The 16,120-nt window shown below is 41.5% G+C and overlaps 1 protein-coding gene across 2 annotated transcripts in view; it reads right to left on the bottom strand.

The window, feature by feature from the left end:
- Positions 1-4,467: 4,467 nt before the first annotated feature.
- Positions 4,468-16,120, bottom strand: part of LOC118392944 (ankyrin repeat domain-containing protein 13A-like) — a 39,098-nt gene continuing 27,445 nt past the window's right edge. The window contains exons 7-15 of one of the 2 annotated variants that reach the window (XM_035784993.2): positions 12,528-12,594; positions 10,463-10,544; positions 10,100-10,161; positions 9,760-9,890; positions 9,191-9,348; positions 8,692-8,829; positions 8,132-8,304; positions 7,815-7,879; positions 4,468-7,070 (exon numbers count right to left, since the gene is read on the bottom strand). In XM_035784993.2, coding sequence (XP_035640886.1) covers positions 6,869-7,070; positions 7,815-7,879; positions 8,132-8,304; positions 8,692-8,829; positions 9,191-9,348; positions 9,760-9,890; positions 10,100-10,161; positions 10,463-10,544; positions 12,528-12,594 — 1,078 coding nt within the window. In that variant the 3' untranslated portion in view covers positions 4,468-6,868. Of the gene's footprint in view, positions 7,074-7,814; positions 7,880-8,131; positions 8,305-8,691; positions 8,830-9,190; positions 9,349-9,759; positions 9,891-10,099; positions 10,162-10,462; positions 10,545-12,527; positions 12,595-16,120 lie in introns of both variants that reach the window. The other variant, XM_035784991.2, reaches the window with a different exon arrangement.

Raw genomic sequence — 16,120 nt, 5'->3', positions numbered from 1 at the left:
ACCTGTTGGCAATAAAATAAGAATGTAGGCTTATCTTCTAAATAACGTGTGTAGACGTATGCAACCTTGATTTTGTTATTTTCATGTTAATTGAAGGCTATTAGTGCCATGTTTTTTCAGCAAAGTCCTCCTAACCTGTAGTTCTTTATTTGCGATGTGTTCTCGTGAGAGGGCGGAGCCGCGACGAATGGTCTAACATCTCTTTCATGTATGTGCTTGTAACATTGTATTTTTTTCTATTGCAGTTGTACTTATTAGCGTCTTATCTATCCTGCTGGTGGTGATGATTGTCATGGCAGTTTGTGTGTATAAACCATTGCATCGCCGGTGAAGCAGTATACAGCAACGTCATGCCTACTGTCCGACTGGATCCAAGGGAATCAACAATCAAGGGAATCAACAATCAAAAAACCATAGTCTACACATATCTGTCTGATAAACTGGAATGTTAGACAATAGGCACTGGGTCCCTCATTTTTATATAAACCTTATTCATCTTAGTTTTTTCCCCTCCAGTATAGACTACACTGGTTGAATTAATGTTGTTTCCACGTGAAATAGATGTTGATGTCTGTGCCCAGTGGGATGTTATTGTGTTTAAAAAAAAAAAAACTTTATTTAACTAGACAAGTCAATTAAGAACAAATTCTTATTTTCAATGACGCCTAGGAATAGAACGACAGATTTTCTTTACCTTGTCAGCTCGGGGATTCGAGCTTGCAACCTTTCGGTTACTAGTCCAACACTCTAACCACTAGGCTACCTGCCACCCTGTGTGTCTTGATTAGGCCATATAAAATGTTAATTGATATGATTATTTTATATTTTTTGTGAAGGTAACTTAATATTCCTGCTGCTTTCATTGTTTACTGGAATTTTAATGTATTGTTTATATTTGTCTTATATTATTTATATTTTTGCTTATTTACCCTGATATATTGGAGTATTATTAAAATGCCCCACCACAAGGTACTACTGAAGTTTAAAAAAAAACATGATAAAAAAAACTAACATGCATTGGGTTGACTGTGTGTGTTGAGTGACATGAATAATATACTACGTTGACATTTTAGTCATTAAGCAGACGCTCTTATCCAAAGCGACAGTGAATGCATACATGTTTTATTCTTACTACTCCCCTGTGGGAATCAAACCCACAACCCTGGCATTGCAAGTGCCATGCTCTACCAACTGAGCCATACGTAACCAAAGCTATGTGGACAACTGCTTGTCGAACATCTCATCCCAAAATCCTGGGCATTAATAATGAGTTGGTCCCCCTTTGCCGCTACAACAGCCTCCAATCTTTGGGAAGGCTTTCCACTAGATGTTGGAACATTGCCTCCATTCAGCCACAAGAGTATTAGTGAGGTTGGGCGATTAGACCTAGCTCCCTGTTGGCGTTACAATTCATCCCAAAGGTGTTCGATGGAGTTGAGGTAAGAGTTAGGGAGATGTCAGCCTATCCCCTCAATAGTCCTGCCTCCTGAATCCAAGTGTTTGACATGGGGAGGGGACCAGTAACTTTATTATCAATCTTTATCAGTGTAGAAGCAACAGTAATTCTTCATGCTTTGGTTATCATACCTTGATCTGGGGAGTAGATCCCTCCACAGCGTAAGGTACAAGCCCAAGTTGATTGGGGCATGATCTTAGATCCTACTCTGACAAGCATTATAAATATGGGCCCAGATCCAGCAGAGCACTCTGTTTCCATGACTATAGATTAAAGGGATAAGTTCAATCAGCCTCTTTTAAACTGTTGTTTAGTGAATGTAATGACAAATATAAGTCTGATGCTCATTGATGAGTGTTCCCATCAAGAGTGCTAATGCACAACACACACATTCGTGTGGTGATCAAATGCATGAAGAGGCTGTTTTGAGTGGCTTGCCCCCAAGCTGTTTGTCTGCCCTCTCTCAATCACATTTACACTCATTTCAGTGCACATTTCTCAAACCTTAAACCATTTGTTTGTACAGAATTTACTTTTTTTTAAAGTATGTAATTTAGCAGATGCTTTTATCCCAAATGCTTTGGCTCAATCTATAAACTAACTATAAACTATTATTAAATAACTTGAATTATTTGTTAACATTTAGATACTTATAGCTTAAGCATTATTAATATTCATAAGCATTTAAAATATATAAACATGTATAATGGATTATTCATGTATTATAAAGTGTTAATCATTTGGGTCATTTGCACACAACAAACCTGAAGAAATGGGAGACTGATAAATTAAGCTACACTATATATACACAAAAGTATGTGGACACCCCTTCAAATGAGTGGATTCGGCTATTTCAGCCACACCTGTTGCTGACAGGTATATAAAATCGAGCACACAGCCATACAATCTCCATTGACAAACATTGGCAGTAGAATGGCCATACTGAAGAGCTCAGTGACTTTCAATGTGGCACCACCATAGGATGCCACCTTTCCAACAAATCAGTTCGTCAAATTTCTGCCCTGCTATAGCTGCCCCGATCAACTGTAAGTAATGTTATTCTGAAGTGGAAAGGTCTAGGAGCAACAACGGCTCAGCCGCAAAGTGGTAGGCCACACAAACTCACACAACAGGAACGCAGAGTGCTGAAATGTGTAAAAATAGTTGGGACTCGGTTGCAACATTCACTGCCGAGTTCCAAACTGCCTCTGCAAGCAACGTCAGCACAAGAACTGTTCGTCGGGAGTTTCCTGAAATGGGTTTCCATGGCCGAGCAACCGCACACAAGCCTAACCTCACCATGCACAATGCCAAGCGTCAGCTGGAGTGGTGTAAAGCCTGACGCCATTGGAATCTGGAACAGTGGAAAAGCCTTCTGTGGAGTGATGAATCATGCTTCATCATCTGGCATTCCGTCGGACGTATCTGGGTTTGTCGGATGCCAGGAGAACCCTACCTGCCCGAATTTATTGTGCCAACTGTAAAGTTTGGTGGATGAGGAATAATGGTCTGGGGCTATTTTTCATGGTTCGGGCTAGACCCTTTAGTTCAAGTGAAAGGAAATCGTAACACTACAGCATACAATTACATTCTAGATGATTATGTGCTTCCAACTTTGTGGCAATAGTTTGGGGAAGGCCCTTTCCTGTTTCAGAATGATAATGCCCCTGTACACAAAGTGAGGTCCATACAGAAATGGTTTGTCGAGATCGATGTGGAAGAACTTGACTGGCCTGCACAAAGCCCTGACCTCAACCCCATCGAACATCTTTTGGATTAATTGGAACCCTAATTGCGAGCCAGGCCTAATCGCCCAACATCAGTGCCCGACATCACTAATGCTCGTGGCTGAATGGAAGTAAGTCCCCACAGCAATGTTCCAACATCTAGTGGAAAGCCTTCACAGAAGAGTGAAGGCTGTAATAGCAGCAAAGGCAGGACCAACTCCATAATAATGCTAATGATTTTGGAAGGAGATGTACGACGAGCAGGTGTCCACATAACATACTTTTAGTCATGTAGTGTATGTACTGCCAAAAATCATTATAAATCAAATTCATACAATATGTTACGATTTTTTTTGTGCTTAAGATCCTGGACGAGATCTTTAAGTGTTGCAGCAGACAATAGTGAGACCGGTTGCATAATGCTGAAAACACGTAAGACGTCCTGATGTAGCTGTTGGTTTCAAAGAGATTCTCAAATGGCACTCACTCACATGCCAGTCAAAATTAGAAGGGATCAATAACACATTACGTGACAGAAAAGGTGACAGCATTTTTCTATAAGCATCTAAAATGAAAATCTGCCCCAAACCATAAATCCCTCGCTTGAAATGTCAAATTGTACTAAAATCCACAATGAATAAGAATATTTGGAAAATACACCCAAAACGATTGGAAAATTTGTTTATCCCTTGTTGCTAATTTGTTTGTGTCTATAATTTTGGTTTTTCATGTGAAATCTGGAAAGATGACAGATGTTTGATTATGAAATCACTCTTAGTTCATGAAGAGGGCTAATATAATTTTCAATCCCATTTCAGAGTTGATTCCTTCTACACAATATAGTGCTCATGTACTGTACTGTGTATCCGCCATAATATTCTTATGGCATCCAATTTAATTACTGTAAACAGTTCAGACGCTCTAATTTGTCGGTGTGGATACATGGAGCAGATGTCAGGATTTGAATGAAGCCAGTTACTATATTTAGCCCAACAAAACATACCATTAATTCATAGATCTATAGGGTAATCCAACCATAAAGTATATACCAATGATTATTGATGAAACAATGCACAGGAAATTGCTGTGACATATTAATCCAGTGTTTAAAATCTGTGAAATGGAGTCATTGAATGGTTAATGATCAGAGCAGGCATTTGTCTGAAAAACAAATGAAGGATTGTGCTTTTGTGATCTGAACAATGAATAGGTTTGTGCCATCTGCTGTTAATCTTAGCAAAAAGCAGACTTACTTGTAACAGAATCAGCCGCAGTTCACCCGAATTGAAATAAAGTGCATTTATTGAAGAAATGTTTTTTAATCCAACATCACAGTTTTCAAATGTTTTCACAAATTCTTATTAACATGTTAAAAAATAAGCTTACCTGCTAGCAAATAAAGCAGTACAAAGACATTTCCCAATAAATCTAATCAAAGCGAACCCTGGTACATTAGAGACTGTCCTACGGTTTGGCAATTTGATCATTATTCGAGCTGTAGCCCCCAGAAAACAGAACAGACGAAGCGATGCATCAGAAACATGTCCAAAGTGCTGTTGGTTATCACTGTAATTAACTACATTGGTTAATTCCTTTTTTATCCACCAACACCACTGGAGCCCCTTGATCACAGCTTTAAAGATGAGACCTTTCAAATGTTCTCCGGTGTCTTTAGTAGGTCTGGCCTGAGTGGCATTATAACACTAACACTGACTCCCCCTCCCAAAACCAATCATATCTGTGGCCTAAGCCAAAATGGATCCCTAGACCCTACTATGCCCTATTGGGGAGATCTGCAATATGGTGAAAATGGCCCATCAGAGGAAAAGGTATCATTACCATATTACCATATCGCATACACCTGTCAAATCTTATCAGATCTGTACAAGAGCATAGGGCATAGGTAGGGTCTAGGGATCCATTTAGAATTGGACATGTGAGAGGGGAATGCTTAGCCTGGTTACCAGTCTCTGTTTAGCTAACATTCCACTCTTTGTACTCTATGTCATGTGCCAAAGACATTGACTGGTACCCAGACTAGGAAATGCTCCCTTCAGTACAAAATAATGATGCTAAACTGAGCTGGCATCCATGTTTGATCTCAGATCTCTTGCACGTCACTCAGCCCACAGGTCGGTCTGTAGTTACAAGATAAAAAAAAAGAGACAGCAGTCCTTAAAACCCTGTTGTGTTTGAGGTCTGATGGCCATATTCTTCTACATTTAAGGGACGAAAAATGTAATCGCCAATAGATAGCCTACAATGATCCATGTTTGGACCCTGGTTGCTTGCGAGCGCCTCTGAACCATGTGTATGCTACTTTATCATCCACCACAGGTAGGCACAGTGGCTTCTGCTATTGCTTTGTTGAGTTGTGGTGCTGATGCTTAACGGTGCTCAGGGACCATTGGTGATGGCCAACAAGACGGACCACCTCCAAAATAACAACCAATTTAATAACACCTGGTTTCTGGTGCAAGTCAAGAACCTCCGTCTTCTTGTGCATGTTTGAATTACCATGTTCATTTTCACACTGTGTCAATTACAACACGAATACAAAACATGAATTCCTGCAGCACAAGAAGAATCTTACTTTTGTCTTTTCCCATGAATGACAGGTTTTGACTGAAAGTTATACAGTGTCAGGCAAACAAGAAAAAGGGACGGCAGCACCACCAAGTCATACTGTTAGATGCCATCCTGTTCAAAGTAGAGCAAATCCTAATCGATGACCAGAAAACTGCATTCGATGTGTCTACAATAAACTAATATACTGCACTTTCACTATAGTTTCAACGAAAAGGAACTGTAGAACAATGGAACCCTGAGATATTCAATCTTTCAGTCTGGCTGTGAACCTCTGTCAAATGGCTGTGTGAACACTGGAGTTCCATTCCCAGAGTCATATTCATAATAGGGCAGGTAGACCCTACCGGTTTCAGTCAGCTTGCTTCTGTTTGGTGCCTCGTGGACATGACCCAGAGCTCTGAAAGAACAACCTTCCAGAGCTCTGAAAGCCACAACTAAAGCAGCTAACAGCCACAAGCGACTGGTGGCACCTTAATTGGGGAGGACGGTCTCATAGAAATGGCTGGAATGGAATCAATGGAACGGTATTAACCACATCAAACATGGTTTCCTTGTCTTTGATTCCATTCCCCCATTATTGTCATCTGTCCTACCCTCACCAGCCTCCTGTGCTACCTGCCACAGGTTTAATCGGCTCTTGGCAACACCCAACTAATTCAAATCACAGGTTGTAACCCTGACATTCCAGTGAAATGAAACAGTTCCCAAAATAATCTCAAAGAATACATGGATTCCTCTTCGGGAGAGGAGTGGCTGACTCTTAAAAGGACAGGAGGAATCAAGGATTTGACAGCGTGTACACTTTCGAGACAGAGCCTAAGTGTTATATAGAAATACGAATATAGCAACATATTTGTTGATGTTTTTAAACAAAAATAGGTATCAAAGTATTAAATACAGATGGTTATGTTAATGACAATGTTGTTACATGGAGGTTTTGCCGGTGTCATGGTGGATTGCATTGGAGAAGGGGGGGTGTGGGGGTTGGATTGGGAGGGAGTGTGATGGTGGCTGCTTCTTGATTTATAAATAGTTCATGCAGGTATGGCAAGGCATGGTCTTAATAACCATTTCCCCCCCTCATATTTTCCTCTTTTTACTTCTCTGTGAGCGAGAGCTGCAATATCCTCTCCAGCTCTCCCACTTCCTCTTTCCTCCTCCTCTCCTCCTCGGCTTGGGCCCGGGCCGACAGCTCCATGGCCATGCGGAGGTCCATGTCAGGGCTGGAGGTCGAGGTGCTTGAGCTGGCCAGACTCGATGTGGTGTCTCCCAAGTCCACCAGCGCCCCCTCTGTGATGCTTCTGGAACAACAGGTGTTGGTATCAGAAAGAGAAGAAAGGCTTGGAATGTTTCTTTCCTGGACGACAATTGTCCATTGTGAATAACTACCAACTTCCTTTTAAAAGCACCAATCCACATACTGCACACCCGACCATACCTAAGCAAAGCTGAGAAAATTGTGCTTTTAATGCTAAGTTGTTTGGACACTTGCTTGCAATACCAGGTCTGTGGGTTTTGTGCTAATTGAAAGTCACTTTGGGCAAAAGTGAATAGTGTAGCCAGTGATGTGCAGGAATACTTTGTGAATACCTGCCCTGAACTTAGTCACTGTTACTACCTGGCGACAACCCGGTACTCTACCCTGCACCTTAGAGACTGCTGCCCTATGTACAGAGTCATGGAACACTGGTCACTTTAATAATGTTTACATACTGTTTTACCCACTTTATATGTATATATTGTATTCTAGTGATGGCTCATCCTATATAACTACTGCTGTACAAACCTTTTCTATTCATATACTGTCCATACTTTCTCTCATATATATTATTATATATATCACACACATACACACGCACACACACACGCACACACCTCGTTCTGATATTTCTTAATTTCTTTTTCTTCATTTTGTGGATTTGTGTGTATTGTTTTATATTGTTAGGTATACGGCACTGTTGGAGCTAGAAACATAAGCATTTCGCTGCACCAGCAACAACTTTGGAAAAATATGTGTACACACCCAATACAATTTGATTTACCTGTCACTCTGGCTACTGAGAATAGGGTCCGTGAGGTCCCCATTAGCATCTTCCCAGGTCACTTCCTAGAGGACAAAATTAAGGGTGGAGTAGGTAAGGTAAAATGCTTGGCACGTCGCAGATAGAACTGGTATAAATGTAACGGACATAATTCCCTATAATATCAGTTCTACACAATCTGTTTTGTAATATTGTGGCCTCCTGAACAGACACAGATCCCAGGTAAAAAAAGATGAGAAGTGAGGCGGAGGAGTCCGTGAGAGCAAGAGGACCTGACGAGGAGTGTGTGTGGCGTGTGTGTGTGTGGCGTCTCAGACCTGTTCCGGGTCTCCACCACCGGACTCCAGCAAACTCTGGTGGATGGCGTACTGCAGTAGCTCCTCGTCGTGGTTGGATACGGGCATGTGGCGGCTGCTGCCCCCTCCTCCTCTGTGGCGGTAGTGTGCAGGCACCTTAAATACAGAGGGACACACCTGGAATAGAGGGGGAACTGGAGGGAACAGAAATAGAGAATGTTGTTATTATTGGTAAGCTGTCAATATCGACATTTCTAATGAAATTGATATGGATACATTTACATACACTTAGCAGACACTTTTATCCAGAGCGACTTGCAGAAGCAATTAGGGTTAAGTGCATTGCACAAGGACACATCAACAAAGTTTTCACCAAGTCGGCTTTGGGATTCGAACCAGCAAACTTTCGGTTACTGGCCCAACGCTCTTAACCGCTAGGCTACCAGCCGCCAAACATTCCTATTTGTTGTTCAGCTGTCAGAAGCAACTGAAGAAATTAATTTGAGAAATCTGTTCATAATAACCCATGGGAATGAATGCCGTGGTCACTTCACCCAGGTCAGCGGAATGAGTGTGCCTACCTGCAGCTTCACCGCCGTCCTCCTCCGAGGGTGTGGGCGTGGCAGCCGAGGGTGGCGTGTCCAGGGGTTCGCACGTACTGCATTTGTTGACACCACCAAATGAAATGCGAGCATTGAGCACGTGGAACAGGGGAATCTCTGTGTGAGAGGAAACAAAGACGTATAACCTTTATGCATCCCGTTATTTAAAAGCAAATGCCTCTATGGTGAGCCTTTCATAGTGGTACTTGGTGAGTATGTGTGTGTGCAGTTTTTCTCAATCAGGGGCCGTATTTATCAAGCGTGTCAGAGTATGAGTGCTGATTTAGGGTCAGTTTTGCTTTATAGTTCACATAGAATAAGATTACATGAAAAGGGGTACCTGATCCTAGATCAGCACTCCTCTGAGATGCTCAATTCAGTCTGCCCCAGATCTTTAGTGTTTGAATGAGCTAAGTCGCACAAGCATTTTGTGTAAACATTCTCATTTCTTCACTCTTCCACAGAGGATTAACTGTACCTATTTTTACAGGGAACCCCGGAGGGAACTTGAGGGTGACAAAATCCCGTAGCCGTGCGAAGTGGCTGCTGGTCCGGGCCATGAGATCGATGATAGGGGTGACCTGCTCCACCAGGGAGAGAGGGTGTTCCTCGCTCATCCACAATGTGCCCTTGAACCTGGACATATCAGGGTCATATTCATTAGTGCACACCGTAGCAATACTTTTTTCAACGGAAAACAAAAACATGTGTTTCTTATTGGACAAGTTCAGGTCGTCTCTCCCTGTTTCAGTCCATTTTTTTTGTTTTGGTGCCTAAGAATCCGTTTGCGCAAGGGGAGGTGAAGAATGACTAATCTTAAATCACATCATGAGTAGTTATTTGGGATGCAGGGTGATTTGTAGATCTGATGATTTGTATTTCAACTGAACTGCAATGTAGTCCCATCTCAATACAACCACTCTTATGCTAAAATCTAGACACCAACACCTTCATATGAACTGAGGGAAACCATTATAAAAACAATCAAGACTTCTGATGACATGAATATTAATGAAAAAGTCTTGCTTAGCAGCAACATTTTCTTACTTCTGGGTTCGGATGGTGAGTTCAATGGGCCGGCCAATGTCTCTGTCTTCAAGGTCAAACTCAGGGTCAAAGTACTCCTCTGGTGTGATAGCGGTGGGGTTGGTGGGTGTTGCGTACTCCAGAGTGAGGTCCTATCCACAATACGAACAGAGTTGAGTGTTTTTATTGAATCCATTACAAACCAAGTTGAGTGTTCTCATTGAAGCCAACATGAACCAAGACGAAACATTCTTATGGAAGTCAAAAAGGCAAGTAAAATTCTGTTTATGTAGCTAAGTAATAAAACAATTAGATGAGATAATCCTCCATAACCTTAAATCCTGGTCTACTGATCTCTTACCCCTTGAGCGCTGATCTGCTGCTCCACAGTCCCAAGAAGAGACTCCAGAACATTCCTCTCACCTAGAAGACAAAATAAAAGAAGAGACAATGCGTTGTGTCAGACACAGCGCTGGTCTCCAACAGTCTGCTCCTAAACTGAGCCAGGCCATTTAGGGTCTGTGTACTATCTCTGGGTTATTATAACTGTGACAGTGTAGCTGACTAAAGGGACTAAAGACACAGCTTATTAAACATTGAGATGAGGACCATCTCTCGTAGACCAGAAGTAGTGCATTATATAGGGATAGGGGGCCATTTCAGACACAATCTAACTGTTGTTATGTCTCTCTACCTCCACCTAGAGGAATTATAGAGTGTTTACTTTTTATTCTAGCTTTCTCCTCATCGGTGAGATGCTCTGTCCTTGTCCGGATCACCACATTTACATTGTTCACAGTGAAAACCTGCAATGAAAAGAAAAACAACTCATGCAATATACAGCATACTATTCTTCCCTTTACTGCTACAAGGAAATAACACTACTGAGCCTTTAAAAAAAGCTGTCAATCTACTATAGATATTGTCAAATTAAAGGGGCAATCAGCAGTTGCTACAGCAATTTTGGGATTTGTAAATTAATGATATGTACCCATTGATTCTTGAAGAATATAACTTTAAAATGACTAATGAGCATAGTTCAACTGTCGTACCCCATCAGAACCCAAAGTATAAGCTTGTTTTACACAAATGTTTATATGTATAAACTATAATTTTGATATCATGGATGGTCAGTCCAACACATCTATAGCTTGGTCTATGAATATGAGATCCGGTTACATTTCTCCAGCACCATCCCTCAGCTTTTTAGCAAAACAGGGGTGGGGAGTATGCTTTGTTATTGTTTCTACTGCTGATCAACAGCATCCTCCCGGACATCCTAGACCCACTCCAATTCGCATACCGCCCCAACAGATCCACAGATGATGCAATCCCAATCGCACTCCACACTGCCCTTTCTCACCTGGAAAAAAGGAACACCTATGTGAGAATGCTGTTCATTGACTACAGCTTAGCGTTCAACACCATAGTGCCCACGAAGCTCATCACTAAGCTAAGGACTCTGGGACTAAACACCTCCCTCTGCATCTGGATCCTGGACTTCCTGATGGGCTTCCCCCAGGTGGTAAGAGTAGGCAAAAACACATCTGCCACACTGATCCTTAACACTGGGGCCCCTCAGGGGTGTGTACTTAATCCCCTCCTGTATTCCCTGTTCACCCACGACTGTGTGGCCAAACACGACTCCAACACCATCATTAAGTTTGCTGATGACACAACAGTGGAAGGACTGATCACCGACAAAGATGAGATGGCCCTATATGGAGGAGGTCAGTGTGGTGCCAGTACAACAACCTCTCCTTCAATGTGAGCAAGACAAAGGAGCTGATCGTGTACTACAGGAAAAGGCAGGCCGAACAGGCCGCCATTAACATCGACAGGGCTGTAGTGGAGTGGGTCAAGAGTTTCAAGTTCCTTGATGTCCACATCACCAACGAGTTATCATGGTCCAAACATACCAAGACAATCATGAAGAGGGTACAACAAAACCTTCTCCCCCTCAGGAGACTGAAAAGATTTGTCATGGGTTCCCAGATCCTCAAAAGTTTCAACAGCTGCACCATTGAGAGCATCCTGTCTGGTTGCATCACCGCCTGGTATGGCAACTGCTCGGCATCTGACCGTAAAGCACTACAGAGGGTAGTGCGAACAGCCCAGTACATCACTGGGGCCAAGCTTCCTACCATCCAGGACCTATACAATAGGCGGTGTTAGAGGAAAGCCCATAAAATTGTCAGAGACTCCAGTCACCCAAGTTATAGACTGTTTTTTTCTGCTACCGCACGGCAAGTGGTACCAGAGCGCCAAGTCTAGGACAAAAAAGCTCCTCAACAGCTTCTATCCCCAAGCCATAAGACTGCTGAACAATTAATAAAAATCCCACTGGACAATTTACATTGACCCCCCTCCCTTTTGTACACTCCTGCTACTCGCTGTTCATTATCTATGCATAGTCCCTTCACACCCACCTACATGTACAAATTACCTAAACTAACCGGTACACCCGCACACTGACTCGATACCGGTGTCCCCTGTATATAGCCTTGTTATTGTTTTTCTTATTGTGTTACTTTTTATTATTACTTTTTATTTTAGTCTATTTGTTAAATCATTTAACTCTTCTTGAACTGCACTGTTGGTTAAGGGCTTGTAAGTAAGCATTTCACGTTAAAGTCTACACTTGTTGTATTCGGCGCATGTGACAAATAGTTTGATTTGATTTTATTGCAGCTTTAAAGAAAGAAACTTGTGTAAGGTCAGTAAACCTAGACAAGCAACAAAATAATTCAACATTAACAGGGCAAGAATGTTATAATAAATGCACGAACCTTAGCCTCGAAACCACTGACAACTTCTGTTTTGTCACTCCTCCAACCCCAAATCCCAGATTTATTTCTGTGGAAAACAATTTGGAGTCCTGTTACTATAAAACCCTGTACAAGTTTACTTGTCCTTCAACGAAGACTTACAGTTGAAGTCAAAAGTTTACATACACCTTAGCCAAATACACTTAAACTCAGTTTTTCACAATTCCTGACATTTAATCCTTAGGTCAGTTAGGATCACCACTTTATTTTAAAATGTCAGAATACTAGCAGAGAGATTAATTAATTTCAGCTTTTATTTCTTTCATCACATTCCCAGTGGGTCAGAAGTTTACATACACTCAATTAGTATTTGGTAGCAATGCCTTTAAATTGTTTAACTTGGGTCAGACGTTTCGGGTAGCCTTCCACAAGCTTCCCACAATAAGTTGGGTAAATTTTGTCCCATTCCTACTGACAGAGCTGGTGTAACTGAGTTAGGCTTGTAGGCCTCCTTGCACGCACACACTTTTTCATTTCCGCCCACACATCTTCTATGAGATTGAGGTCAGAGCTCAAAATGATGCTGCCACCCCCGTGCTTCACGGTTGGGATGGTGTTCTTCGGCTTGCAAGCCTCCCCCTTTTTCCTACAAACATAAGGATGGTCATTATGGCCAAACAGTTCTATTTTTGTTTCATCAGACCAGAGGACATTTCTCCAAAAAGTACGATCTTTGTCCCCATGTGCAGTTGCAAACCGTAGCCTGGCTTTTTAATGGCGGTTTTGGAGCAGTGGCTTCTTCCTTGCTGAACAGCCTTTCAGGTTATGTCGATATAGGACTCGTTTTTACTGTGGATATAGTATTTTGTACCGGTTTCCTCCAGCATCTTCACAAGGTCCTTTACTGTTGTTCTGCGCTTGATTTGCACTTTTCGCACCAAAGTACGTTCTTCTCTAGGAGACAGAATGCGTCTCCTTCCTGAGTGGTATGACGGCTGCGTGATCCCATGGTGTTTATACTTGTTCATCTGTACAAACAATAGTACACGTGGTACCTTTAGGCGTTTGGAAATTGCTCCCAAGGATGAACCAGACTTGTGGAGGTCTACAATTGACACCTCCAATTGACTCAAATTATGTCAATTTCCTATCAGAAGCTTCTAAAGCGATGACATCCTTTCTGTAATTTTCCAAGCTGTTTGGAGGCACGGCCAACTTAGTGTATGTCAACTTCTGACCCGCTGGAATTGTAATAAAGTGAATTATAAGTGAAATAATCTGTCTGTAAACAATTGTTGGAAAAATGACTTGTGTTATGCACAAAGTAGATGTCTTAACCGACTTGCCAGAACTATAGTTTGTTAAACCTCTCTTGGGTAGGGGGCAGTATTTTGACCTCCGGATGAAAAGCGTGCCCAAAGTAAACTGCCTGTTACACAGGCCCAGAAGCTAGGATATGCATATAATTAGTAGATTTGGATAGAAAACACTCTAAAACTGTTAAAATAAAACCAGAGGACAAAAAAATGTCAGCTTATCACTTTTTTCAATGGCTATTACTTTAATTATAAGGCCAAGTCCTCCCAGATTGCAGTTTCTAGGGCTTCCACTAGATGTCAACAGTCTTTAGAAAGAGTTTCAGGCTGGGTTTTGGAAAAATTACCCAGAAATTGTAGTTTTTCTAGGTGGCTTCCATTTTGGCTATATTGTTTCCAAGCGCGTGGAAGAAAGCGCGTTCTTTGGTATTTTTCTCCGGTGAAGACAATAACGATTCTCCGTCTTAAATTTGATAGTTTATTTGCGTATTAGGATACCTAAGGTTTGATTATCATCGTTGTTTGACTTGTTTGGAAAAGTTTATTAGTAATGTTTGGGATTCAGTTTGTATGCATTTTGATGGAGGGAAATTGGGTGGATTATTGACTGAAGCGTGCCAGCTAAACAGTTTTTATGGATATAAAGAAGGACATTATCGAACAAATGGACCATTTGTGATGTAATTGGGACCTTTTGGAGTGCCTTGAAAATAAAAGAGAGCCGCCAACTCTAGGAGCTCAGATGCAAAAATTTCATTACCAACGTTTTGACAGCCAAGCTGTCTTCATCAGGGTATAATCACAAACACTGCGGGATGACTTGTTTATATAGTGTCAAAAGACACAGCTGTCTGTAATCATGGCCAAGAGTGGCCTAATATCATTGGTTAATAATCAAATATTAAAATGTCATACAAAGAACAGCATACAAACAACAAATGGATAGCATACGATCATAGATTAATTTGACTACACAAGTTTACAAACAATTACAATGGCAAAGTCACAATAATCACAAGAATGGCTTCAGATCAAAGTCTACGTTGAGACCGAAGGGCGCAAGGGTCTTTAAATTAAAGATCCAGGCAGCCTCTCGTTTTAACTATAAATTATCAAGGTCACCCCCTCTCCTAGGGAGGGTGACATGTTCGATGCCAATATAACGCAGAGACGAAATCGAGTGGCCTGCCTCCAAGAAGTGGGCCGCAACTGGATAAGTAAAGTTTTTACACCTAATGGTGCTACGATGCTCTGAGATACGTACTTTTAATTCGCGCTTTGTTTTACCTACATCATTTTTTACCACAAGGACAAATAAGATAAATAACTGCCTTAGTGGAGCACGTAATAACACCTTTTATTGGGATCGATTTCCTTGTTTGTGGGTTTTTGAAGGATCTACATTTATAAGTGCCATTGCATTGAGCACAGCTATTACATTTGTAATTTCCTTCCAGTAGGGGCGCAAATAGACGTTGTTCAGGAATATCTTGGGGTGGTAAATCAGAGTTTACCAATTGGTCTCTGAGATTTCTGCCCGGCGAGAATACGACCAAGGGAAGGTTCGAAAACACATTACCGAGACTATCATAGGATTTTAGGATGTGCCAATGTTTGTGAACAATTCCCTTAATTTGTTCAGAGCACTTTGAATAGCGGGTAGTTAGAACGCAAGAATGCGTCTTTTTGCGAGACTGACCTTGAAAAAGGTCATGTCTCGTTTTGTTTTGAATTTTCTCAATGGCAATATTAATCTGATCATTCTTGTAGCCCCTCTCCTTGAACTTTTTTTGCGTCTCAGCCATATTTCTGTCGAAATCTGATTGTTTTTTGCAACTGCTTTTGATTCGACAGAATTGGCTGTAGGGCAAACTATTTTTCAAGGGAAGTGGATGACAACTATCAGCCCTCAACAAACTGTTACGATCAGCAGGCTTCCTGTAAAGATCAGTGTATAGAACATTATCTTCACACAAGATCAGAAGATCAAGAAAACTGATTTGACGTGTATCAGATTGCATAGTAAATCTCAGATGCTCAGAACAGGAGTTAAGAAAAGCATGGAACGCCTGGAGCTGTTTTGCCTCACCCCTCCATAGAACAAAAATATCATCAATATATCGTTTCCAAATAATGATGTGAGGCAAGAAAACATTTTTGAGATGATTGAAAATAGTCTGTTTCTCCATGTAACCCACATACAAATTAGCATAGTTAGGAGCCATGGGGGATCCCATAGCAGTACCTTTCGTCTGAATAAAGAAATCATTTAGAAACATGAAATAATTATGCGTGAGT

The sequence above is a fragment of the Oncorhynchus keta genome, chromosome 14 (genome assembly GCF_023373465.1).
Source record: "Oncorhynchus keta strain PuntledgeMale-10-30-2019 chromosome 14, Oket_V2, whole genome shotgun sequence".
NCBI lineage: Eukaryota > Metazoa > Chordata > Actinopteri > Salmoniformes > Salmonidae > Oncorhynchus > Oncorhynchus keta.
Note: the sequence above shows the minus strand (reverse complement) of the source record. Positions and strands in the feature narration are given on the sequence as shown.